This window comes from Misgurnus anguillicaudatus, chromosome 6, assembly GCF_027580225.2.
Source record: "Misgurnus anguillicaudatus chromosome 6, ASM2758022v2, whole genome shotgun sequence".
Taxonomy (NCBI): domain Eukaryota; kingdom Metazoa; phylum Chordata; class Actinopteri; order Cypriniformes; family Cobitidae; genus Misgurnus; species Misgurnus anguillicaudatus.
Genome location: NC_073342.2, coordinates 24,325,042 through 24,350,277, shown reverse-complemented (window position 1 = coordinate 24,350,277; position 25,236 = coordinate 24,325,042). Strand labels below are relative to the sequence as shown.

At 38.1% G+C, this 25,236-nt stretch overlaps 1 protein-coding gene across 3 annotated transcripts in view; it reads right to left on the bottom strand.

Moving 5' to 3' along the window:
* Positions 1 to 25,236, bottom strand: part of tln2b (talin 2b) — a 170,519-nt gene that overhangs the window by 84,494 nt on the left and 60,789 nt on the right. For all 3 annotated transcript variants that reach the window (XM_073868820.1, XM_073868821.1, XM_073868822.1), the window contains exons 2-6: positions 11,699 to 11,872; positions 7,394 to 7,491; positions 7,175 to 7,304; positions 6,620 to 6,772; positions 6,197 to 6,339 (exon numbers count right to left, since the gene is read on the bottom strand). In XM_073868820.1, coding sequence (XP_073724921.1) covers positions 6,197 to 6,339; positions 6,620 to 6,772; positions 7,175 to 7,304; positions 7,394 to 7,491; positions 11,699 to 11,834 — 660 coding nt within the window. In that variant the 5' untranslated portion in view covers positions 11,835 to 11,872. The remainder of the gene's footprint in view (positions 1 to 6,196; positions 6,340 to 6,619; positions 6,773 to 7,174; positions 7,305 to 7,393; positions 7,492 to 11,698; positions 11,873 to 25,236) is intronic.

Here is a 25,236-nt window from a genome sequence, read left to right as displayed (position 1 = left end):
AAACACACAAAATATAAAATGAAAAAAGGCCCTTTGCTTTCAAACAAACAAAACAAAGGAAAAAGTTTCAGGTAGGTTTCTTTAAAAATACAAAATTTTGAGCAAAAAGCTGAAATAATTGCATTTTTGTAAAGGAATTTGGTTAGAGATCAGATTCAGAATGATCAAAAAATACACATAGTTTAAAATGTTGTTAAATTAGTTTTTGCCTCAGTTTTTTATAAATTGGGTAAGAGATAATAGCGGATTACCTTAAAAACTCGCAAGGAAAGTGTCATTGGCAGGGAAATGTTTTTTCTTAATTGACGAGATAAATGGTCAATGGCGGGAAAAGAGTTAAGGCAATTTGAAAATGTATCACAAAATTGTCATGAAAACAGTTTTCTTTGGATTTCAGGTCATCTGAAGTGCATAAAAGTCACGACCATTCTTTAAATATGCCGCTGTATGTTTGGTTGCAGGACAAGATAGAAGAGGTGTGGTCAACTTCATGTGGCGTCACAAGAATCGAGAAGTGCGTGACATTAAAATACCACGAAAGCGATTCGGGAGTCGAGTGCCCTGTATGCTTTCGAGTAGCTCTCGTGGTATTTTGATGTCATACGCATGTCGATCTGCACAGAAGTCTTCACTTTTAAAAAATATCTATGCAGAAATTAGGCATTGTTTAGAAATATAATGGTAGCCTAAATCTGAAAACAAGACTTGAAACCTATGTTCAGGCATTTTTAAAATGTTTTGTTCTATTTGATTGTAGTCATAATCTCACATTACATGTTAAACTAAACAATTCAACTATTATTTTTTTACTATTCATAACATTCTCATATGATTTATTTTAGGGATGCACCGATATGGAAATTTTGGCCGATACCGATAAGCGATAACTCTTTATATTTGGGGGCCGATAACCAAAATCTATAGGCCGATAAATATTCATATTATTTTCTCAATGAAAAACTCGCAGACCTCGGACATCTTGTCTTTGCGCTAGACTAGCATACTCTTCTTAAGCCCGCAACATGTGTCATCTTCGTGCTATGTCACAGAAAGCACAACTCCACATAGCCAGCAATGAGCAAGTGAAGTGGTTCAACAAACCAAAATAATCCAAAATTTATCGGCTTTCATGTATCGGCCTAATTTTGCTAACAGACCAATAACCGATAATATTAAAAATAAGCAGTTATCGGCCGATAACGATATCTGCCAATATATCGTGCACCCCTAATTTATTTAAAATAATAAAGCCTAATTGGTTTCGGAGTTCCGAATGCATTGTAAATGAAGTTTAACCATACGATGTAATCAGATAATGCCTGCACTCTTTCACATTGACTGAGATAAACTTCCATGCAAAATCTCGATTCCCCAAATTAAAATCGCGTCAAAACGTAAACTCGAATGAATCGAAAAAAAAAAAAAAGGAAAATCGCCCAGCCCTAATGGAAATGCATCTAATGTCAAGTATGTGGGAATGAGTTTTCTATCAAGATGAAGCTATTAAACCCAGAGACCCAACGAATACCACACGCACTCCTTCACAAGTGCGTAAACTTGGCAGAGATTTGACTGTGAGGTAATGGAAGTTATACATTATCCTAAACAAGATCGTGATGGCCCACCCTCAGAAAGTCCACCAATCATCTGGCGCGCTCCCAGATGACACTGACATGGTAACAGTTGCAGAAACATCGAAGGAGACCCAGATATCACTTCACCTCACCCCCTGTGTCTCAGTCTCAGTGTAGAGTAGAGAAATCCCCTTCAGTCTGCCAAATATTTTCTATGCATGAGACAGTGTGTGTCTGAATGTGATCCAGTCTTCTGTTTCTCAAAGTATGTGGGTGTGTATGTGGCGCCGAGTCAGAAAATTTCATGGGGGCGTTTGTGTTTACTAGAGAGGAAGAGAGAGAAGTGTTAGACTGTGTATGATGTCCAACTATTTAAGGGATAGTTCACCCTAAAATGAAAATAATGTCATTAATGACTCATCTGTTTATCTTCAGGACACAATTTAAGATGTTTTATATTTAGTCCGAGAGCTTGTTGACCCTTCATTGAAAATCTACATATGGTTTACTGTCCATGTCCAGAAAGGTAATAAAACACCATCAAAGTAGTCCATGTGACATCAGTGGGTCAGCCAGAATGTGTTGAAGCATCGAAAATACACCTTGGTCCAATAATAACAAAAATGACGACTTTATTCAGCATTGTCTTCTCTTCTGAAACTAAAATCACGTGACTGCAGTGACGCGGATGATGTATTATCCTCAGACATGTTTGCAAAGGTTTTTTTTTTTAACTTACAGCGTGCGTCTCCCTCAGACTGTAAACGAAGCCGGGGCGCACAAAAAAAAAACAGCTGGGGCGCACCAGATAACACGTCAGCCGTGTCATAAATCATCCGCGTCACTGCAGTCACGTGACTTTAGTCTCGCTAATGCGCTTAAACTGTGTTCTGAAGATGAACGGAGGTCTTACGTGTTTGGAACGACATGAGGGTGAGTCATTAATGACATTATTTTCATTTTTGGGTGAACTATCCCTTTAAAAATGTACAATAATTTTCAACCCAGTGTTGGGTCAAAAAAGATGAACCCAGCTGAGTTGGCCACAGTTATGAATTTTATGTAAGCAAATATGTAATAAGTGCACATATACTGTATCTTGTATAAGCAAATACCTGCAGGTGTACTGTGTGTTTATGTGTTGGGTACTGTAGTAGGCGGTAGCTTTTGACTCCCCGGGCATAACCACACAAACGGCTCTGCAGCGAACCATGTGCTCCTGCTTCTAAAACAGCTCTACACCTCAGGGGAAACTTGATATTATATTATATTTCTAAAGCAGACACATACATCTGCACTGGATCATTCACACACCCACACATGCATTTGCATAAATAAGCATGTATTCCTGTCCGAAATCTCTCTGAATGTCCGCTGGCTGTTTTCTGATGGTAGCCATTATGACTTATAATGGAAAGCGAAATGTGTTTGTTGAATGTGGTGATTAACATGACGTCAAAACCGCATTAGGTGTCAAGCAAACATGCATTGTTGACTTGAGTTTCTGTCCTAACTCACTGTTGATGTAAATAGTGTTTTCATTTTCATCACATTGTGCTGAGTAGCGGTAAACAGTCTAAACTCTGCATAGTCACATAGTTCATAGTGGCATTTTCTGGCATTTGGGTTTCAATGACATCTGAAAAACTACATAAGACTAGAAACCTCTGCCATATTCAATTAGGACAAGCTGTGTGGGAAAAATGTATGTTTCCAGCTAGTCTACAATCAAACTACCTATGCTTGAACATCTTGTTTAGTTTATATTTTCGCTGGATTGTGCTGGGTAGCTCCGCCCACAAATTTCACTGGTCCATATTCTAGCTCTGCAGATATCCCTAAAACCAAGTATGCATCAATACAAAATTTCTGTACCGATACCAATAGATACGGATTAGGGCTTGGACCATAGATATGTATAATAAAGGCTAGATATCTTTTGGTGGAGTCTATAACGTTATCACCGGCGGCCATCTTGTCTCAGTCAGCTTACTCACTCATAGCATTGTGTTTTAATGGTGCATGTACTTTTAAATAACCATAACTTGCTCAAGTTATTAACGTGGCAATAATTCTGGATGCTTGAACATGTTTCATGAACATTATTCATAAGTATGCAATGTTCAGAGTTGCCACGCCTTAGTTAACTTCAAATTTAAGGACCTTTCAAGGATTTTCCAGGTCCAATACCCTTAAATTCAAGGACTAAATGTGGGGACACATTTCAAGTGAGAGCCAAGTTACATGGTGTTACCATTTAAGATACATTTTTACAGTTCGTGCTGCGTCGCTGTTTTGACACTTGGGGACGCCTCTAGGGGTAAGTGCGTCTGAATGTGTATATCAAATTCAACCAATGGTGAGGCTTAACAACAAAGACAGGGTGACGTGAGAGCCAGAAAGTATATCGCTATATGAAATATTGCCAAAGACGGCGTTACAGGGACGCAGAAAGTATGGCAAGGGTGACGCAGCGTCTTGTTCCCTTCTCAGGGAACAACAGTTACATACGTAACCAGAGACGTTTTCATGTGTCAAACACAAATATGCAAAAAAGCATTTTGGTATGAATCAACATTCGCATACAGAAGATATAAGCATTTAAAGTGAACAGTTTAGCACTTGTGCTTAAAAAGTCTAGAATTTTTATGATATTATGCTACACTACGCAGGGAATTATATTGATTTTTACTAGAAAACTTCTTGCATAAAATAGATTCAAGCACATTCAATGACATGTGTCTATGTATGTATACTTTCAAAAACTTCCAAGGGCCTTTCATTTTTTTCTTTCAAGGACCCGTGGGAACCCTGAGTGTCATAGGTACATTTCTGGCGTTAACAACAAACCAAACAATTTGAAAATCGGTAGAAGACTTAAAGTGCAATTCATCGACTGGAATTGACCCCTATAGACCCATATGTTGAAATGCTTTAGTGTAGAAAATAATATGTGAGGGGGTAAATTTTTTTGCAACTCATCCGTTTAAATTATAATAAGTTCTGCATAATTAAGGGTGTGGTCACTTGAGTGTTGGGTGAACTGCCAATGCTGTCACTACTGTTGAGCTAGGGGGGCGTGGTTTCAGCAATCAACCACTTTAGCTTCACCCACGTCCCACCTCTTTACCCATTTTCGGTTATCCCTGCGTAATGACATGTGGCCAAGATGGCGACGATAGGCCCCGCCTACTATTTGCTTCAAAAAAGCTCTTCACAAACCTATGGGTGACGTCACGTGACGTCCATATTGTTTACAGTCTATGGTTCTGATTAATTTTTCGGCACCTATGATTGCCCTCATGTTTATAAACAATCGGCCGATGTCCTATAGTGTGAAAATATGCATTTATCTGCCGATACAGATTATAGGCAGATGTATCGGTGCATTCCTACTGAAAACTTAAAATCTGTTCTGATTGGCTGTGACTGATGTTTCATTGAACCCTGAAAAACGATGCAAAGCTTAAAACGTGCTGTATTGTGGCTAGTTAGGACAATGTGCATTGTAAAAGCCAATGTTTCCTCTACTGTAAAATTGTACCGCCTATGGTAGAGCAACAGACGATCGACAAATCAGCATCTGTGAAGAGAAGCAGATTGCCTTCTGGGCTGATCAATAATTCATTCTTGAGTGCCTGCGAATATTCCACGGGTTTCATAAAACTAAAGCAATGACAGCCAAATGTTTAAATGTCTGTATAGTGACTCTGAGAAGCTAATTAATTTGATAGAGCAGGTGGCGACACAGAAGTTTTGGCAAACTGCTGCAATACAGTCAATCCAGACAGTAAGAGAATGATAAATAGAGGCCTGATAGGATGACAGTGACGAAGAATAAGACTTAATAATAATAATAATAATAATAATAATAATTATTATTATTATTATTATTATTCTGATAATAATAATAATAATAATAATAATAATAATAATAATAATAATAATAATAATAATAATAATAACAATAATTGTTTTTTGTTTAAGTTTGATATTAATATTAATATGTATTATACAAAAAGACTTTGCTTTTTAAGCCTACCCATACAATAGGTTTGTGTCGAAACCACAAACAAAAACGGTGATAAATAAAATCTCTAGCAGCAAAAAATAAAAACCACATGACAAAAAAATGTAACAAAAAATTAACGTCGCTTTGTTTCAACTTTAGTCATGTGTTGATGGGTAACCCTACCCACACCAATTCCTAATTGGTCAAAAATCCTACTACACATAACTACATTTGAACTGGGCATGGGCATAAGATTCTGGCGGTATGATAACCTTTAGCAAAAATACCACGGTTTCACGGTGTTGCGGTATTGCCATTGCAACACTAAAATGTGTTGTTTTCAAATGGCAGGTAAAAATAAAGCCTTTAAATTATGATACGCTTTCAAAAAATATATAATATTTTCGTAATGTATCTTGAATGTATTATAAATTATAAATAAATGTAATGAATTTTGTATGAACACAGCTCATACCTTGTAGACGGTTTCACAGAACATTTTAGTGATTTTGAAAACTTGACTGTTAAAAATCTCGGTATACCTTGAAACCGGTAACCGGCCAATGCCTAAAGGTTTAGATTGCTTAATTGAAATTACTAGATCCTTTACCTGCACGTAGAGGAGGTTGAGCTGAACGGGGTCACGTGAGTCCACGTTCTGGTCGGAGTAGAAGAACTTCCTTCTGAGAAGTAGTATCTCGCTCTCTTCTACGCCCTGCTCCCGAAACGTCCGACTATGATCCAGCCAGTTTACTGCGAAAGAAGCATTCAGCTAGGTTAGCATTAGCAACCGAAATCTGTGCTAGTTATAAAACTAGCTTATTTATTTATTTATTTAGGGACAATGGACATCAATTGACATTTTTTGTTTTCACTCAAAATGTAAATACACCAGAGTTAGCAGAAAAGCTCGTTTTCATCTGTAGTATCTAGTCTTACGAAAGTTGTGGGCAATGTTGCACAGTACTTGGTCAAGACCAAAAGTTGTTTTTATTTTAGTAGTGTGTTTTGTTCTGGTTTGCTAATTTCTTACAATCGTCATCTGTGTGAAGTTTGGCTTTCAGTTTCTCCATCTTCCTCTCATCTCTGAGGAGCGTTCTGTCTTTCTTCAGCGTCCCCATCCCATCCTCTTTCTTCTCCTCCACCTGTTCCTGGATCAGCGAGTACTCCTCATAGTTAGTTATTCCTGCGAAGCAGAAGATAATCAGCCGTGTCCATTGATCTATCTTTCCTTCTCATCTGGGTGTTTTGAACAAAATGTAGCGTGAGAAAATAAATATCATTTAGCCCACAGACCTCTGAAACTATAATCAATATTTGTGCCTGCAGACTACCACAGGTTGTAAATCATTATGAAAACTAAAGAGGAAAAAATAACTCAAGGGAATGAGGAGTCAATAAGGGAGCTAGCATTTTTATTTTGGCTCTGGGATCAAAGTATGGTCTACATTAAAGTTAACTATAGTCAAAAACTGATTAACATATACTGTAAAGGACCAACAGTACAGTATTTCATTGGTTGGTTGGTTGGTTGGTTGGTTTTGTTTATAAAAAAGTGTCTATTGCACGCTATTCATAAAGCACCCACCTATCCTACTGCAAATGGTGACCAACAGCTCCCCTACTGTTTTGGAGTCATCAACCATAATGGTTTTGATGGCCCCATCCAGCATTTTGATCTTCTGAGGTCTTTGTTTCTTCTTGTACTCCAGGACGTCCTGTCGAGTTGACAACAATTTTTAATGAAAGATGCATATTTACCTCAATGTTTAAATGAAATTAAAATCTGTTTAATATTGTGATTTACCCCACTTCGCAGCATGTAGTAATCAAGGGTGCGTCCTGATTCCAACCAGATACCTTTTCTCGGGTCATCGTCGGACAGGAACAGCCCGTAATCTGATGCTGAAATAATTTTGACATTACAAAAGCCCTCAACCAATGCGAGTAGATACCAGATTAAAAGCTTGTTACGTTTTTGCGCACTAACAAAAACAGACGTAGTAAATAGCTGACTGTACATTACCTCAAAGCAATTTGTTTGGAGTGTCAATGACGCTTGTGTTTAAAGACAGTTGACATTTACAAGATGAATCCAATTTATTGTGGCTATCAAGGGTAGCAATCATGTCCACCGCATGGGACCACAGTCATATAAATGTAGTCGGGTGTATAATGAATGTACAGAGAGTGACAGAGCTTCCGACTCTTCAGACTCCAGTTGAGTGGATATCAAACACAAGACAATTTTTAGCGTCTTGCAAACAGAGATACGGTTTAATGACTTGAGTTAGCACAGAGAGAAAGAGAGAGAGCTCAGTATGAAGCCAAATTGGTGATGAGGTGAGGTTGCATACAAAATAACACATTAACACTGATGCTTTGTCATGTCGGATAAAGATACATTTCTCAAATGTGCAGAATCCATGTAGAAAAATTAATTTAAGTAATATTTAACTTTCTTCTCATACGTTTCTGTTTTTATTGTGCATTATTTATCATTTTATCATGGGGCTGTCGAATGCTTTATTCTAAGCGGTATATTCCATTTTCTTAAAAGAAAAATCCAGATAATTTACTCACCACCATGTCATCCAAAATGTTGATGTCTTTGTTCAGTCGAGAAGAAATTATGTTTTTTGAGGAAAACATTGCAGGATTTTTCTCATTTTAATGGACTTTAATAGACACCAACAATTAATACTTAATTCAACACTTAACAGTTTTTTTAACGGAGTTTCAAAGGACTATAAACAATCCCAAACGAGGCATAAGGGTCTTATTTAGCAAAACGATTGTCATTTTTGACAATAAAAATAACAAATATCCACTTTTAAAGCACAACTTCTCGTTTAGATCCGGTCGTCATGCCCTAGCGTGACCCGACGCAATACGTCATGACGTCAAGAGGTCACAGAGGACGAACGCGAAACTCCGCCCCAGTGTTTACAAATGTGGTGAAAGAGGACGGTTCATACGTTGTTGTATGTCAAATGATACTAATTAATGTCTTTGTGTCAGTTTATTGTTTACAATGGTCCGCAAATGTGTTTTTTATATATGTAACACGTGACCTCCCTACGTCACTACGCATTTACGTTAGGTCGCGCTGGACCGGACCTAAACGAAAAGTTGTGCTTTAAAAGTGTATATTTGTTATTTTTATTGTCAAAAATGACAATCGTTTTGCTAGATAAGACCCTTATGCCTCGTTTGGGATTGTTTATAGTCCTTTGAAACTCTGTTGAATATAACTGTTAAGTGTTGAGTTAAGTATTAATTTTTGGTGTCTATTAAAGTCCATTAAAATGAGAAAAATCCTGCAATGTTTTCCTCAAAAAACATAATTTCATCTCGACTGAACAAAGAAAGACATCAACATTTTGGATGACATTGTGGTGAGTAAATTATCTGGATTTTTCTTTTAAGAAAATTGAATATTCCTTTAAGAAATGGTCCACGGGTATGTATAATTTTCGATAAACGCACACCTGACCTGCCAAATGTCTTAAAGGGGACATTTCCCAAGACTTTGTTAGGATGTAAAATAAATCTTTGGTGTCCCCAGAGTACGTATGTGAAATTTCTGATTAAAATACCCTATAGATAATTTATTATAGCATGTTAAAATTGCCACTTTGTAGGTGTGAGCAAAAATGTGCCGTTTTGGGTGTGTCCTTTTAATGCAAATGAGCTGATCTCTGCACTTTTCTAGGTTGATCGAAGCACTGGGGACCCAAATATAGCACTTAAACATGTCAGATTTTCATGATATGTCCCCTTTAAAATAAACACCAGCGTAATTGCAATATAAGCGTAGTCATGGACAACAGAGCATTGAATTATTTGAAAATAATGCACAACCGCGGTGTAATGGCGCTACGCTTTGCGTCACGCCGCATTTCCACCTTGGGTGTGCATTATTTTCGAATAGTTCAACGGCACTTTGTCAATTATTCCTTACTTATTGCAAAGCAATATTTGTCTTAAAGCTGCAGTCTGTAACTTTAGCTTCTATATCGCCATCTCTGGTTGAAGCATAAAACTGCAGGTTACTTTAAAGGGACACTCCACTTTATTTTAAAATATGCTAATTTTTTAGCTCCTCTAGAGATAAAATGTAGATTTGTACCTTTTTGGAATCCATTCAGCTGATCTCGGGTCTGGCGGTACCACTTTTAGCATAGCCTAGGAACTATACTCTCATTCTGGCGTAAAAATCAAGGACTTTGCTGCTGTAACATGGCTGCAGGAGGCGCAATGATTAGGCAGCGCCCGAAATTAGTCCCCTTAAGAACTTTCAATAGCAGGGGACTATTTTCGGGCAGTGCGTAATATCATTGCGCCTCATGCAGCAATGTTACGGCAGCAAAGTCCTTGATTATTACACCAGAATGAGAGTATAGTTCCTAGCCATATCTGCCTAGAAAATCACAACTATTAATTTTCTGTCGGTCTTAGTACATGATGTAACTACAGAAAAGTCAAGTTTTAAACAGGAAAAATATCTAAACTCTTTGGTTATTTTTTGCGCTATGCTAAATGGTGTAATCAGATTCAATGGATTGTGCTAAGCTGTGCTAAAAGTGGTAGCGCCAGACCCGGAGATCAGCTGAATGGATTCCAAAACGGTAAAAATCATATTTTCATTAAGCATATTTTCAAAAAACTGGAGTGTCCCTTTAAAGCAAACAGTTTACCTCAGAATATGAACTTTGTACATACTTAAGGCACATATCAGTGGCTAGAACCGAAATCTTATGAAATTACATTTGCACAAAGTGTGCAATGTTTTTGTTTTTTTACGTTGACTAAAGTTTAAATTAGTGATGCACCGATGTATCGGCCACCGATATTTATCGGCCGATTTTAGATGAATTTGAAACCATCGGCATATCGGCAATAGCACGAGAAAGGCTGATACCGATTGTTTATTAATTAACTGCATAAAAAAATCCATTATATGTAAAAAATGAGTTGATGTTGTTAATAAAATAAATGCTGAATAGCAAAAACCACCTTTGAAGGTTGTCATGCTGTCTTATTATATTTGTTTTAGCTTAATTTGTGCCTCTCTTATTATGTTGGTCAGTTGAATGTTAATTAGATCCAATCCATGTTCAGTCAAAATAATTTGATGCAGAAATAAACTAGCTAATAGACCAACTGTATAGTATTGTATACAAGTGTTTAATATCAGTATCGGCATCGGTATCGGCCAGAAGTTGTCTGTTTAAATCGGAATCGGTATCGGCCCCAAAAAATCCTATCGGTGCATCCCTAGTTTAAATTATTTTAAAGTCACCATAAAACAGAAGTAGCAGTTGTCTTATTTTCCCTGTGGTGACGTACATCCAAGTGAAATGGCTTCTGAAATGAAAAAAGGTAGGGATGGACTTGAATTCGTCCATTGTGAACTGATTGGATCGCTTAAAGTTGGGTTCTGTTGCAAATTGCTAATCGTGATCTTTTCCCAGGCCCCTACCCACATGCCATGCCATGGCTGTTTCTCAATGTCAAGAAATGATCCTTGGAAGCCAGAATTTCGAGAATGCTACGTCATCGACATCCGTCGAAGCACTGTTCCAATGTCGAGGATCCTCGGAATTGCAACCAAGGACTGAGTCCTTCGTTCGAAAAATATCCTATATACAGGAAAGGATGCATATGTGTATCCTTCGCGCTCTCAAATCACCAACAATCCTATGTGCGCAGCGCCAAAGCACACCTTTTTACTGACGTAATGATGTGCACTTGCTAGCCTGTTCCATTTACGTGTTCTCCAAATTCTAAAGAGGAGCCTCGTCTAGCCTCTAAAGGAAGTGACTCGGAAAGACCAGTCCTGCCAAGGAAGTATCCTTGACATTGAGAAACAATCCATATGTTCGGAAGTAAAGAGATTGTTTCGAGGAGGGTAGGAGATTTGCGTTTTTGATTAAAGTTTATGACTTCACATGATTTTTTTTTTAAATAACGAAGCTCACAGATAAGTCATTTGTAAAAATACCACAATATTACAAAACAAAATTACAGTTTTTCATTTCAATTTCATTGCGACTTTAATAAAAGTACAAAAAAAGTGGTGGCAAAGTGAAAAACTGCGATTTCTTGCCTTGTCCGGATTGAGCTTCTGGGACTCTCTCTCTGATAATCCGACATGCGTCATAAACCGGGGTGGAGGGCTCGAACTGCATCGTCTTCACCACATTGCACTGCCGCACACAAATCTTCAGCGACAGGGCCACCATCGTGACTGCTGCTCAAATGGGAGCGCCCACTACCACAGCTGTAAAAAGAGAAACAAACCATCTCTTAGATTGGAATAAAGTTATTATACATCTAAAAAAACTGAAAAAGTGATTGTGGACCAGCCACTAAACACAGCAAAACCACAAGAACACGATTTAATCCGAAATGTGAACACATCCAAGGTGAATTGCGATTCAGTTCAACTCCATCATTGATTATTAAAACATGTCTGCCACTGAATAATGCGAGATCAAAGGTTTTCAGGGGTTTATAATAGCGCTTCACTTTAAAGGATTAGTCCATTTTCTTAAAAGAAAAATCCAGATAATTTACTTTTAATACTTAACTCAACACTTAACAGTTTTTTTCAATGGAGTTTCAAAGGACTATAAACAATCCCAAATGAGGCATAAGGGTCTTATCTAGCAAAATTATTTTGTCATTTTTGACATGAAAAATAACAAATATACACTTTTAAAGCACAACTTCTCGTCATGTAGATCCGGTCGTGATGCGCCAGCTGACCCCACGCAATACATCATGACGTCAAGAGGTCACAGAGGATGAATGCGAAACTCCGCCCCAGTGTTTACAAGTGTGTTGAAAGAGGACCGCTCCTACGTTGTTGTATGTCAACTGATACTAATAAATGTCTTTGTGGCAGTTTATTGTTTAAAATGGTCCGCAAATGTGCTTTTTATATATGTAACACGTGACCTCCCTATGTCACTACGCATTTACGTTAGGTCGCGCTGAACCGGACCTAGACGAAAAGTTTTGGTTTAAAAGTACATTTTTTATAACTCTTGCCAAAAATGACAATCGTTTCGGTAGGCAAGACACTTATGCCTGGTTTGGGATTGTTTATAGTCCTTTGAAACTCCGTTGAAAAAAACTGTTAAGTGTTAAGTATTAAATGTTGGGCTCTATTAAAGTCCATTAAAATTAGAAAAATCCTGCAATGTTTTCCTCAAAAAACATAATTTCTTCTCGAATGAACAAAGAAAGACATCAACATTTTGGATGACATGGTGTTGAGTAAATTATCTGGATTTTTCTTTTAAGAAAATGGACTTATCCTTTAAGTAAGACATCTGTAATGTAGTTAATAGATTAGCAAAACACCACTGCCCTTTAAATGCCGAGCACAGGAAAATATCTTACTGCTAATTGAGACTTTAGTTCAAGCTCTCATCTACCAAATATTAAATCCTAATCTGTTCTTTTTACAATAAAGAAAATCCTCTTATATGCTTTAAAACGCGAATAATGTGTCTAGAGAGAGAATGGGACCAAGTATTGTTGTACTGGTTAACTAATGTAGCTACTAGCTAGCTAGTGCTTTATTGCATAGTGCTAGTGGAGATGTATCGTAGTTTCATGGCCAGTAAAAAATATTCATGGCCGGTGGCAGGTAAGGCGAAAAAGTTAGTTTTAGACCCTGCTTTTGGACAATACTGTACAATGGCAAGTTCTGACATAGACTTAAAAAAAGTATAAAATACGCAAAGTCAAAGTTACAATTCTGTACAATCCAGGAATATCAGTCAGTGCAGCTGAAGTGATTCACAGGAGAGCATGAAGATGTCTGACCAATTCAAGAGAAGACAGATGGGGACCTTTATTTTTTATAATGGACTTGTGAATGAACCTTCTCTATTGTCTTCTCAGTCAGCAAGTACACACAAGTAGGAGTAATAGCTTTTAAGGTTCTTTTACTCTTGGTAGGGAACACAGGGGACATGCAGAGGTATTGTAGACCAGATAAAATGTCCCACAGAGACCACACAGACACACAAGACCAACTTTGGTGAGAATAATGTGTAAGTTAATGTGTAAGAATACAATCGTGGCTGTCTCCGATGTGACTGATGTAAGTGATTCAGAATCAAAACCATACAAAATGACCTAGAAAATAAAACATCTGTTGCTCACTCTAACAACTTCATTTTTGCGGGAGATTTATTAGGAAATCCAGAACTACAAGATGCTTTTATACAAAGCAACTTGCAAATGAAAAATGCATAAAAAAAAACATGGTAAAAAGTCACATTTTATGAAAAAAATATGAAAATTCATGCCACCTTCATGCCATCCCAACTGTAAATGACTTCCTTTATACAATGAATAATTTTATATTAAAATGTCATTGTGTTATCTTCTTGTATAGGAGCCAACATGGTAAAGCTCCAAAAACCACAAACATCCATCATTTAAGTAATCAAATGACTGCAGTTGGTTAATTTATGTCTTCTAACGCAAAATGATATGTAAATATTTTAACGATAAATATTTCGAGCATATTTAACAATCAATCGCATGTTCATATAAACGTAGTAAGTTCAAATATGTTGTAGTAGTAAGTTAAATGGTTCTTGCATCTCATGACTATTTGTCATATGTGTGTTTCGCCAGTTTCTTTTTCTTTTAATAAGGTTTTCGTTATCGAAAAAAAAGTGATTTGGTTGAGCAGTGAAAGATTTTCTCTCAATGTTTATTTATTAACATGAGTGACAGACAGGAGTTAAATTAGGTAACTTCCCCTTTAAGACCAAAGTCCGGACCTAATATACTGTTACACACGCGTTTTCTTTTTCAACTGTTTACGTTCTCTTAAGACTTAAATGGTCGTGTTTTTAAGGATACTTTTTGACGCATATGTGTATTTAAGACCAATAAAGCTGCAAAAATACTCACAAGCTTAATGAGCAGTGGATGTGCGGCTTCCTCTGACACAGAAACAGCCAGCGCATTTAGCACTGTTGTTTGTGTTTCAATGGATTAAAATCACTTGTTTTAAAACTGTGGTGCTTAAATACGTTTACAACGTTACATTTTCGTGAACATGTGCCCAGCAACGTGACATGGGCGCGTAACCTCGATAAAGACGATAGTTCAAAATCTCTCCCGCTTGACTAATACCAAGTGGTTTATCGCCCACTCCTAGGCGTACACACCAAAAGCAAATTCAACGATTTGCGCAAGTAGATTACATACCAGGGTTTCCCGCAGCATATTTCAGTTAAGGCGGCCCGCCTAAGCTTGGAAACCTTACTGCCTTAACTAGCTCGTCCAAAAAAAAAAATGCTGCACAAAAGGCCGTCAAGTGCATCTTGGAGAATAGCGCATACGCGCATCACACCGCATGCGGGGACGCGCGCCACACGGCAGCAATGAGAAAGACGTGGTCCGGACCGTCACTGTCTGGAGGATAACTAGCCAGTTTATAAAACATCTCGGAGAATAGCGCAGACGCGCTTCACACCGCGAGCAGGCACGGGCACCACACGGCCGAAATGAGAGAAAGAGTGGTCCGTCATGTCTGGAGGATAGCCAGTAGATAAAACACGTGTCCGTGAAAACTGTAAGTGGACTTATGTTTTGGGGTTATTTAAGCCTGTTATTGTATTAGTCTATAGTTCTTCTAATGTTAAAGTTAGCTGGTGATTTTTTTGTTTGAGCAACCTGCTAAGGTTTCACGTCCCTGTTGATTAGATATAATTGTTGAGCACTCTTGCTCACTTTATTTATGTGCATTATTTGCATACAGTTACACTCCTTCAAGATAATGTAATTAAGGGTGGGAAATAATCAGTTTTTACAATGTTTGCGCTATCTATCATCGTTCGCCAGACGTTTTACAACATCTGCTTTAGTTTGTGTTTATTAACACTTTAGTTTCACTTCATCACGCAGCTATTCCCATTAGAGGTAAAAACATTTAATTAATTCATAATCTAGTATGTGTTCATTTTTTTGTCATAGTTTCTTCAAAATTAAGTTTTATTTGAGTGTTTTAAAAATAAATATTTTATTTATTTTATTAAAATATGTAAGTTTTCATCATGACGCATACGCCCCACCCCTTTGATTGCCACGCCATTGCCCCCGCCCACTCGCCCAACCCTACCACCTTAACTAACAAATTTTCTGCGGGAAACCCTGCATACAAAGTCAATGCAAAGACATAAATAGACATAAACTCACGAACAGACTACAAAAGACGCCCAATTGCAAATTACTCAGCGCGACTGCTGCAAAAACACGGGCTATTCGACTCAAATGCATCTTCGTGTCGGTTGAAAATATTCAACTCAAGCGAAAAATACGCATGACACAAAGTTAAATCTCGCGAGTAATCTAGAGTGCTGAGCGCGATGCTTCGCATTTGGTGTGTATGCAGCATTAAAGAGGTATTCCTGACCCCTTTATCTCTCACCTATAACCTCAAAGAGCTCTGTGCTCCCTCTCTCTCTGCTTTCTTTGCTCTGGCCCTGCGTGACAGACTCTACAAAATACCTCTCATTTCTTACTGTACCTCCAACCAAGCTCAAAGCATACCTACACTCACACTATTTAACCCCCTCACAACATGTGATCCTATACAGAATGGACTAATAACAGAGTGAATCTTCAATGAGGTTCTGTGGAAAGTCAATACGTCCGATTTATATCCATTGCACAAATGATGCAGAACAAAGTAGGGTTAAGGAGGGTACTTATTGGGGTTTAAACTGCATGCTTTAGATTTAGAAAGTACAAAATAATCCAACATAATAAAAAATACTATTGGCAAAAATGAGTTTCATTCATCATTTACTTACTTAACTTAAATTAGGAATTTTTATATTTTGGTGAACTATTCCTTTACCATACAAAAATCATGAGAGTTTTTAAAGGCAATGGCAACATAACCAGATGTCCACTATAACCCACCCCGTCTAAACATCCCAACTTAGAAAACAACAAACATCAATATTCTACAAAGCTAATGATCACACTGTGCGTGAATGTGTTTTTTGTAGTTCTTAAACATTTTCTCATGCCCTGGTTGGTATTAGAGTCGGAACCCGTAGAGTAAAAATCTGGAAGCGTTTGCCCTCGGAACCAAAAATTCCGAATGGTTTTGGAAGATGGGCCTGAGAGCCTCCAGCTGGGATCTGTAAACATCACTGGCCAGCTGCTAGCAATGAGATACAGGCCGGGTTGGTTGTGTTAAACAAGGACTATCTTTGTGAGACTTTTATTATAAACATTGGCACGGCAACAAAGAAATGGCGATATCAAAGGTAATACGACGGAGGTAGAATAAATGATGAGGGAAGATCTGAAGTCATAGTCTTCTACATCATGTTTCTTCAATAAAAAACAAATTTTAGCCTGGGAAGACAAACAGCATATTTTGAGAAAGGGGATATAGACAGACATGTGGATCTACAGTGAGCTTCCCATTCAAACATACACAAACACAAGAGCCCCACATCAGTGATTATTCAGTATACTAAGCCTCTCTGGTATGCGTTAGACATACTGCTGCTTTTAACCGAGGACTTTCCACACATTACAAGAGAATGTCCGGCTGTGAAGCTCTTCAGATTGGGAAACTAAACATAGTTTGCATCTGGCTCCAAATGAAAGCACACTTTCAGCGTGTAAATAAACTACTCTTAGTTAACTTTTGTTATTTCAAAGAAAGACAGTTAGAGTGAATCGTTTCTTTTTCATTCAAAGTAAAGTGTTTTGTAATGTACTCCAGGTCCATCAGTAAGGTGTTACTTTGAACTTATTCAAATCAATTTAATTGATAAAAGTGTAATAATAATAATAATACAAGAATAATCTGAGATATTCCATTTTTGTGAAGGACTTTTGTTAGAGATCAGATTCAGAGCGATCCTCAAAACATACATGGACATGCAGCTGTTTGCCCCTAGGGCGGGTTTTATAAGTTTTATAACCTCCTGGTGGATAATAGTGGTATTATGGAAAGCCGGAAATACTCGTCAATGGCGTTTTCTCTTAATTGAAGAGATAACTCATCAATGGCGGCGAAAGAGTTAATGTAGTGTATTGATATCTGCAGTATAATAAATAAAATTAAGATGAAATAAAATATATATTAACCCATTTATAAAGTCAAATGAACCCAATGTTTAAATAAAAATTAAACCATCCTTTGGGTTAAAAAACAACCAATTTGCTGGATTAAACTAACAAACCAACTTGATGGGTCTAATTAGCCCAGCGCGTGTTCTGTCCAATATTTAACCAGCCGTTGGGCTGAAAACAACCCAATGTAGGTTGTTTTTAACCCAATGTTATTTGTGGCGTTTTTAACCCAATGTTATTTGGATTGTTTTTAACCCAATGTTATATAGAGTGTATTTTTTTAAAATATTGAATTTACTTAATTTAACATAAATTTTAAATAGTTTCAGTAATATTGGACCAAAATTGGCCCTGCTTGACAATCCCCTTGATAAAGCCGTTCTATGCATTTTCGTCGTTTTTGTCAAACAGCGACCCCTAGAATCGCTGGAAAATACTTGCAACTGTCGTAATTTCCCACTTTAGTACACCTCCAAAGATAATGACCAGGTAATGTTTCACAATTTCATACAAATATTAGGCTACCGCAAATATTGGGCTAAACATTACAAAATGCCATTACACTGGTCGTTATAATGTCACTATACATGATTATTGCTATTTATCATAATAGTTTGCAAATTGTGCATGTTTACACTATTTACAACCTCTAGGCTTATTTATGTCCTGATAATTATGTGAGATATTGACAACTGTTGTCACGATAATCACATGACATACTACAAGCAAGCGCAACAACATACAACATAGACCGCAAACAAGTTTACAAATAAGAGATTTATTTACTAGTCCATCAACAAGATTGCCAGATCAGCATCCCTCCAGTGCTGTCTTTTAGCTCATGCCAACGAGTAAAAACCTGACCGAGTGGAACTCTTGTCCAGTTCCTAACGCGGTCAGATTCTCTTTTCCTTTTCCTACTCGCTTCCGAACGCGCTCTTAACTTCTAAATCGTTTAGCCTCACGTCTCAAATTCGCGCGTGCAGTTGTTGTTATAGGCTTGATCGACTTCATGCAGCGCTGCAAGAACCGACAGCCGGATGACGTCAAAGTGCCGTCTCGGATCATTCTCGCGGTACTTTTACGTCATCCTGCGGTCGGTTCTTGCAGCGCCGCACGAAGTCGAACAAGCCTAACGTGTGTGACGTTGTTGCCGTAAAGCAAGTCGTGATTGTCGTGAGATTTGTCAGGGGCGGTTCTCTCAAGCTTGCATTGCTGGTTATGCTAGCGGCGTCCTCCCCGAGCTTCAACAGGAGGATGATTCGCCCTACTATGACTTTGTTTACCACCGAAATAACTTTGAAGCTGTTATAATAAGGTAAAATAACTGCATAGTGTGTCTTTAAGTCTGATATCATACACCGCTTCCACATGTAAATGATCTTAAACGCCATAGGGAAATAACAGAAATCACGCTAATATACACTCGTATCATCATGCAAACTACCAAAAACATTTTTATCTCCATAACAAAATCTGAGATGACCAGACATGGAGTTTATAAAATGTAAAGGTGTAATATGAATAAAACGTTCTCATAAACGTCTGTTTAAATAATATACTCTATTGAAACGAGTGAAGGCTCGGTCCCGGAAACTAGCCTGGGTGCCAGCCGAACTTAGCCACGCCCACAACATTTCAGGTTGGGAAGTTCGGTCTGGTTTTGCTCCGCTGTGGCACAACTATGCTTGAACCAAAGCTGGTCAAACCAATCAAATTGTCAGGGAGGGCTTTATACAATGATGGACAGATGATCAACAGTAACGTAAATCAACCACGTCAAAGAGCGCTTGTGTTGAATCTGTTTACAACAAAGACGGCTCTGAGTGGTAGTAGGTCTAACCAATTGAGTGCACCATAATTACAGCCCAATGGAGCGGTATCAGACTCAAATTCTGACTAGAATTGTGCATGACAACGTCAGGCAACCCGTAAACAGTATTCCTTACCTATTAACAAGTGGATAGTTTTCTGTCTTCCTCAGTTTACCCCACACAACACCCCAACATTCAGGCATTAAACTAGAAAATTGAGAAGAGATTGAAAAACTTTCATTACAGCAGAGTAAGGCCTTGATATACATGGACCCCATTCAGTATTCGCCTCAGTCTATGACACATATAACAATAACATTAAGATCACCGTGACCATCAACACAGACAATGGGGCTCTCACTGGACTCAGCCGTGTAATTTCCTGCTCCATCTCTCTTCACTTATATCATCTGATTTCCCAATGCGCATCCCTTCCTCCCCATCGATAAAAGAACATGCTTCGATTTGTTATGATTTGGTTGAATGGACAAATAATTTATCTTGTTAGTGTTACGGTATTTCAAAAAATAAAATATATAGGATCAGTTTTTCTACGCTGGAAGTCATCAGTAGTGTTGCTTCACACAATTTTCAACAAACCCTTAAACTCTGAATATTGATAACATTACATTTGCATTCATGCATTTGGCAGACACTTAACACCAAAGTAACTTACAGTGCAGTAGAGTCGGGCGACTTGTGGACATCTTTAATTTTCTCAAGAAAATGTAAAAATCTAGCTCTCATTGCTCCCAGCAGCTGTTTTCGATCTCATGGCAAGCAATTACCAATACTAGCACTCTGTTCAAATCCATAACCTAAAGACGCAAATAATGACTTTCATATTAACGATCTAAAAGTCATCATCAGACTGAGAGTAATTGAAAAGCAGTAAACCATGCAGCTTTAAAAACAGTTTGCCTCTCTGTACACCCAATTAATCAACCGTCATGAATTCTGTTATGCAATTAGAAATGTGAGACTTGATGTACCACAGGCATAAAATACTACTTAGATGAATATATCAGTCCCATGTTTCCATTTGTGAAGAAATTCCTGTTTGTAATATGGTACGCTATGCAACAAAAATCAAGTAACATTGCCAAAATTAAAGAGTCCTAAAAATCAATGAATTAACTACAGTATATGTCAACCAACCAAATTGTCTTCATCACATTATCCATTCTTATCAGTATCAAGAGTGAAATCTGCTGGAAACATTGCCTTTGTTAGTTACATCAGAGTGCACAGGGACCACGAGCAGCCTTCTGAAGAGACAGACGACACCGGTGTGTGGTAATTGGGTTAATCGTATTTTAGGTGAAGTCACGGTCATGTTGGTGGAGGACATGTAATGTAGAAGCAGGGTGGGATACTGGTTAAATGGCAAAATTAGAGCACTTTGCAGCCCGGGAAAACCAGGTCATTTAGACAAATTCCTGCTTTTTAAACTGATATTTCTAACAAAGAAGATTGTCTACCACACCCGGCTTAATGATTCAGGGATGCATCAAATAATAACAACATACTTAAGGTGCTTCCACGTTCCGAGGTTGCAGTGGTCACATGAAAAAGTTGTAGCTCTCAGAAAACTCCTGGTCTATAAACTGAAATTATGATCTCTACGAGAACATGAATGGTTTTTACTAGGGCTGTCAATAGATTAAAATATTAAATCTAGATTACTCAAAAATATCTAGTATAACTCAATACATAATATGGGCTAAACCAAGGGTCAAACAGAAATCATATTCGATGATCGTTTAAAATAACGATAAGCTTGCAGGCTTCCCTGAAGAGGGTCTTTGCTTTCAGTATCTTAATGTGGCATTCACACCAGACGCGGAAAAGGCGGCAAGCGCTAGTTATTTTCATGTTAAATGAATAGTCTACTCATTTTCAATATTAAAATATGTTATTACCTTAACTAAGAATTGTTGATACATCCCTCTATCATCTGTGTGCGTGCACGTGAGCCCTGGAGCGCGCTGCGACGCTTCGATAGCATTTAGCTTAGCCCCATTCATTCAATGGTACCATTTAGAGATAAAGTTAGAAGTGACCAAACACATCAACATTTTTCCTATTTTAGACGAATAGTTATACGAGCAAGTTTGGTGGTACAAAATAAAACGTAGCGCTTTTCTGAGCGGATTTAAAAGAGGAACTATATTTTATGGCGTAATAGCACTTTTGGAGTACTTCGACTCGCCTGAAAAGTCTTACCTCGAAGCTGTCCGAGATGCATATGTCCATCATTTTTCAGACGATCACATTTTCAGTTATTTTAGAAAATGTTTTAGATCTTTCAGTAAATCAAATGTAAAGTAAGGGCTCCCTCCACGTTCTTCAAGTCCAAAAAATGTGCATCCATCCTTCACAAAATAAATCCAAACGGCTCCACGAATGATAAAAAAAGGCCTTCTGAGGGTAATCCGCACCATTTTGTTGTAGAAATATTCACATTTAAAACTTTATAAACGAAAATAGCTAGCTTCCAGTAACGCCGCCATCTTAAGGGCTCGTTATAGTCGTGCGTAGGTCCTATGGCGTAGCAGCTACGGCGTAGGTTCCGCGTCGGTTTTTATTTATTCTTTTGCGTCGTCGTCCGCGTCGACGTGCAAACACACGCGCGACCGCTGGTAGGCAGTATCCACGCGTGCAACCACAGTAGCAGCACAAACGTGAAAGAAGAAGAAGCTTGGCAAGTTAACACACAAACGAAGAAGAAACAGCAACTTGTTGTGTATAATTTGAGAAGACCAGCAATGATGCTACGGCTTAGAACTTACGCACGACTATAAATCGCCCTTTAGTCGCGTCCTGCTGGTGCTCTGTGCCCCCGCCTCCCACATTTGTCATACGTAACTAAGACAAGTGTGTACACTATGCTAATACTCTCTCTTGAATACAAAGGAGTTTAAGATGGCGGCGCTACCGGAAGCTAGTTATTTTCGTTTATAAAGTTTTAAATATGAATATTTCTATAACAACATTGCGCGGATTATCCTCAGAAGACCTTCGTTTATCATCCTGAAGCCGTTTGGATTTCTTTGGGGAAAGAAATGTGCACATTTTTGGACTTGAAGGAACTGGACCCCGTAACTTTACTGCTTAGCAGCTGGAAGATACAAGACATTTTCTAAAATAACTGAAAATGTGTTCGTCTGAAAAATGATGGACATATGCATCTCGGAAGGCTTCGGTGTGAGTAAATCATGGGTTTAGTATCATTTTTGGCCGCACTATCCCTTTAACCAACCAGGAGCTTGCTCTAGTAGTGACATAATTACAGGGAGCGGGCTGAGTCGCAGAAGCCGCTCCCCTTCACACAAATTTCCGCGTGAATGTCTCAAATGACTAGAATTTCACGCTTGTGAAAAGAGTAAACTCAAAATGTTCAAGCGTCCAACTACGCGCGAATAGTGCTTTTTGCCGGCTTTTTCCGCGGCTGGTGTGAACGCACATTAACCGTATTTGCATCCTATCAGATCCACTGCAGATACCATTAGGGCTGCAACAACGAATCGATTAAATCGATAAAAATTGATTACTAAAAGTGTTGGCAACGAATTTCATCATCGATTCGTCGTGTCGCGTGACGCAGAGACGTTTAATTTTAAAAAAGAAAAAATAAACCCTTCAGTTAAGCGCGGAGCGGAGTGAACACACTCGTGCTGCGTCCCAAACAGCCTATTTCTATACTATATAGTAGGCAAAGAGTATGAGAAGTAGTGCTTTTCGCCTACTATATAGTATGGAAGTATGCTGTTTGGGACGCAGTGTCGGTCTCTCTCGCGCACTGTTGCTTGCAGAGTTCGGCGGCTCATAGACAGGGCGGAGAAAAGACAGGGCGGCGGGGAAAAGATGAAAAAACCAGCAAAGGTAGAGGAAAACCACATGTCAGTGTTTTACTCATCCCAAACGTAAGCGCGTCACCTGGAAGTTAGCCGGCAAAGAGGTAAACAAACAAAGACGACACGCTTATGCTTTATGGAGCGACGACAGCGGGTAAAAAAAGTTTCTAGAACGAATAAAAAACTCCAATGACAAACTCCACTGATATTAAACAATGAAATAAAACTTTGAGAGGGAGTTGTATGAACGCTTTTCCCCGTCATGGACCTTTACGTAAAATCATCGCGCCATCACTCTCCTACTGCTCTTTCCTGCGCGCTCCAGCTCATGCCGACTGCCAAGCAAGGAGACGCGCGTGCCCGGCCAAACATACAGTAAGTGCCGCCTTTTGTTGCATAAACATCGTCTTACATTTTGTAAGGCGAAGTAATGAATGGTGTATTTTCATTTTGCGCGGTAGTAAAAGAAGCATTTTCCGTTTTCACAAGACGCATGTATGTGGCCAAATGTAAATAGAACAGTTTTAACAAATGAGATAGCTATCTGATCAGAGAAAACACATGAAGTCAAATATAAAGGTACAAAGCTGTCACTGGGGCAGTACCCTTTATAAAAAGTCCTAATATGTACCATTTAGGTACAAAGATGTATCTTTGAACTGCCAATATGTACTTTTGAAGTACTAATATGCACTTTTTGGGTACAAAGGTGTACCTTTTTGAAAGAGTACTGTCCAGTGACAACTTTTGTACCTTTATTTCTAAGAGTGTACTCATTTACTATCTTTTTGATCCCATCAAGAGAGGCTTCTTGATGGGAAATACATCATAAAAAAGTCTATATATTTGGCAGATGTAAAGCATACATGTGTATTTTTTTGTGTTAGTCCATTTTTATTTTATTTTATTATTATTGTAACAGCTCAGGTATGTTCAATGAGCAACATGTTTGTGTAATTTCTAAAGATTTTTGTTCCGTTTTGAATAAGGGGTTGGAAATGAATGCTTTTCTTGTTTTTTGTTTTTTATCCGATTCATCGATTAATCAAAAAAATAATCGACAGATTAATCGATTATTAAAATAATCGTTAGTTGCAGCCCTAGATACCATTTCATTGCGTTGGCAGCCAGCCTAGTCTGGCACGACGTTAAAAAACCCAGGTGTGTGTTTGGCATCGAACATCTTTGTGATCATGGCTAGTTTAACTTCTCAGCGCTTGTTTCATTTTTTCCCCCGGCTGTATGCGTTTTGGCGCCGCACACATGTGCATGGTCTTGCTTATTCGACAATTGACGTGCATTAACGTGTTATTAGCCCTAGTTTTTACACATTAGAATCTTGTAAATATGGTAATTATGATCACTTTACTATCACTATAACATGGTTTGCTGCAATTCTAGGTAATACTAGGTATTATTGTAGTAAATGTGGTAAATCTGCTATTTTGAAAGCAACTTTTGTGGCTACAGTATTTTTTAAAGGAATATCATTGCAAAGTGCATATCAGTTTATGACAATATTGCCAAAAGTGCTTAGCAATAGCGAAATATGACACGAGTGACAGAGAGCGAGAGAAATCTAATATCATTGCATTTATAAAAGACTCCTTTTAACCTCTGTAAATTGTAGAAGTTTAATTTTATCAAGCTACATAAGTGCTACAGTATTGCTATTCTAGCTCACAGAAACTACAAGTCCTTGTCACTGGATAAAAGCAGAAAAGAGGCAACACATACGCTAAAAATACCCCACAATCTAGAACATCCTACAGCATTCTCTTTCCCTCATTTTTCAGTCCTCTTTGAAATTCCCCCTCAACCATATGGCAGTTTGGCCTCTT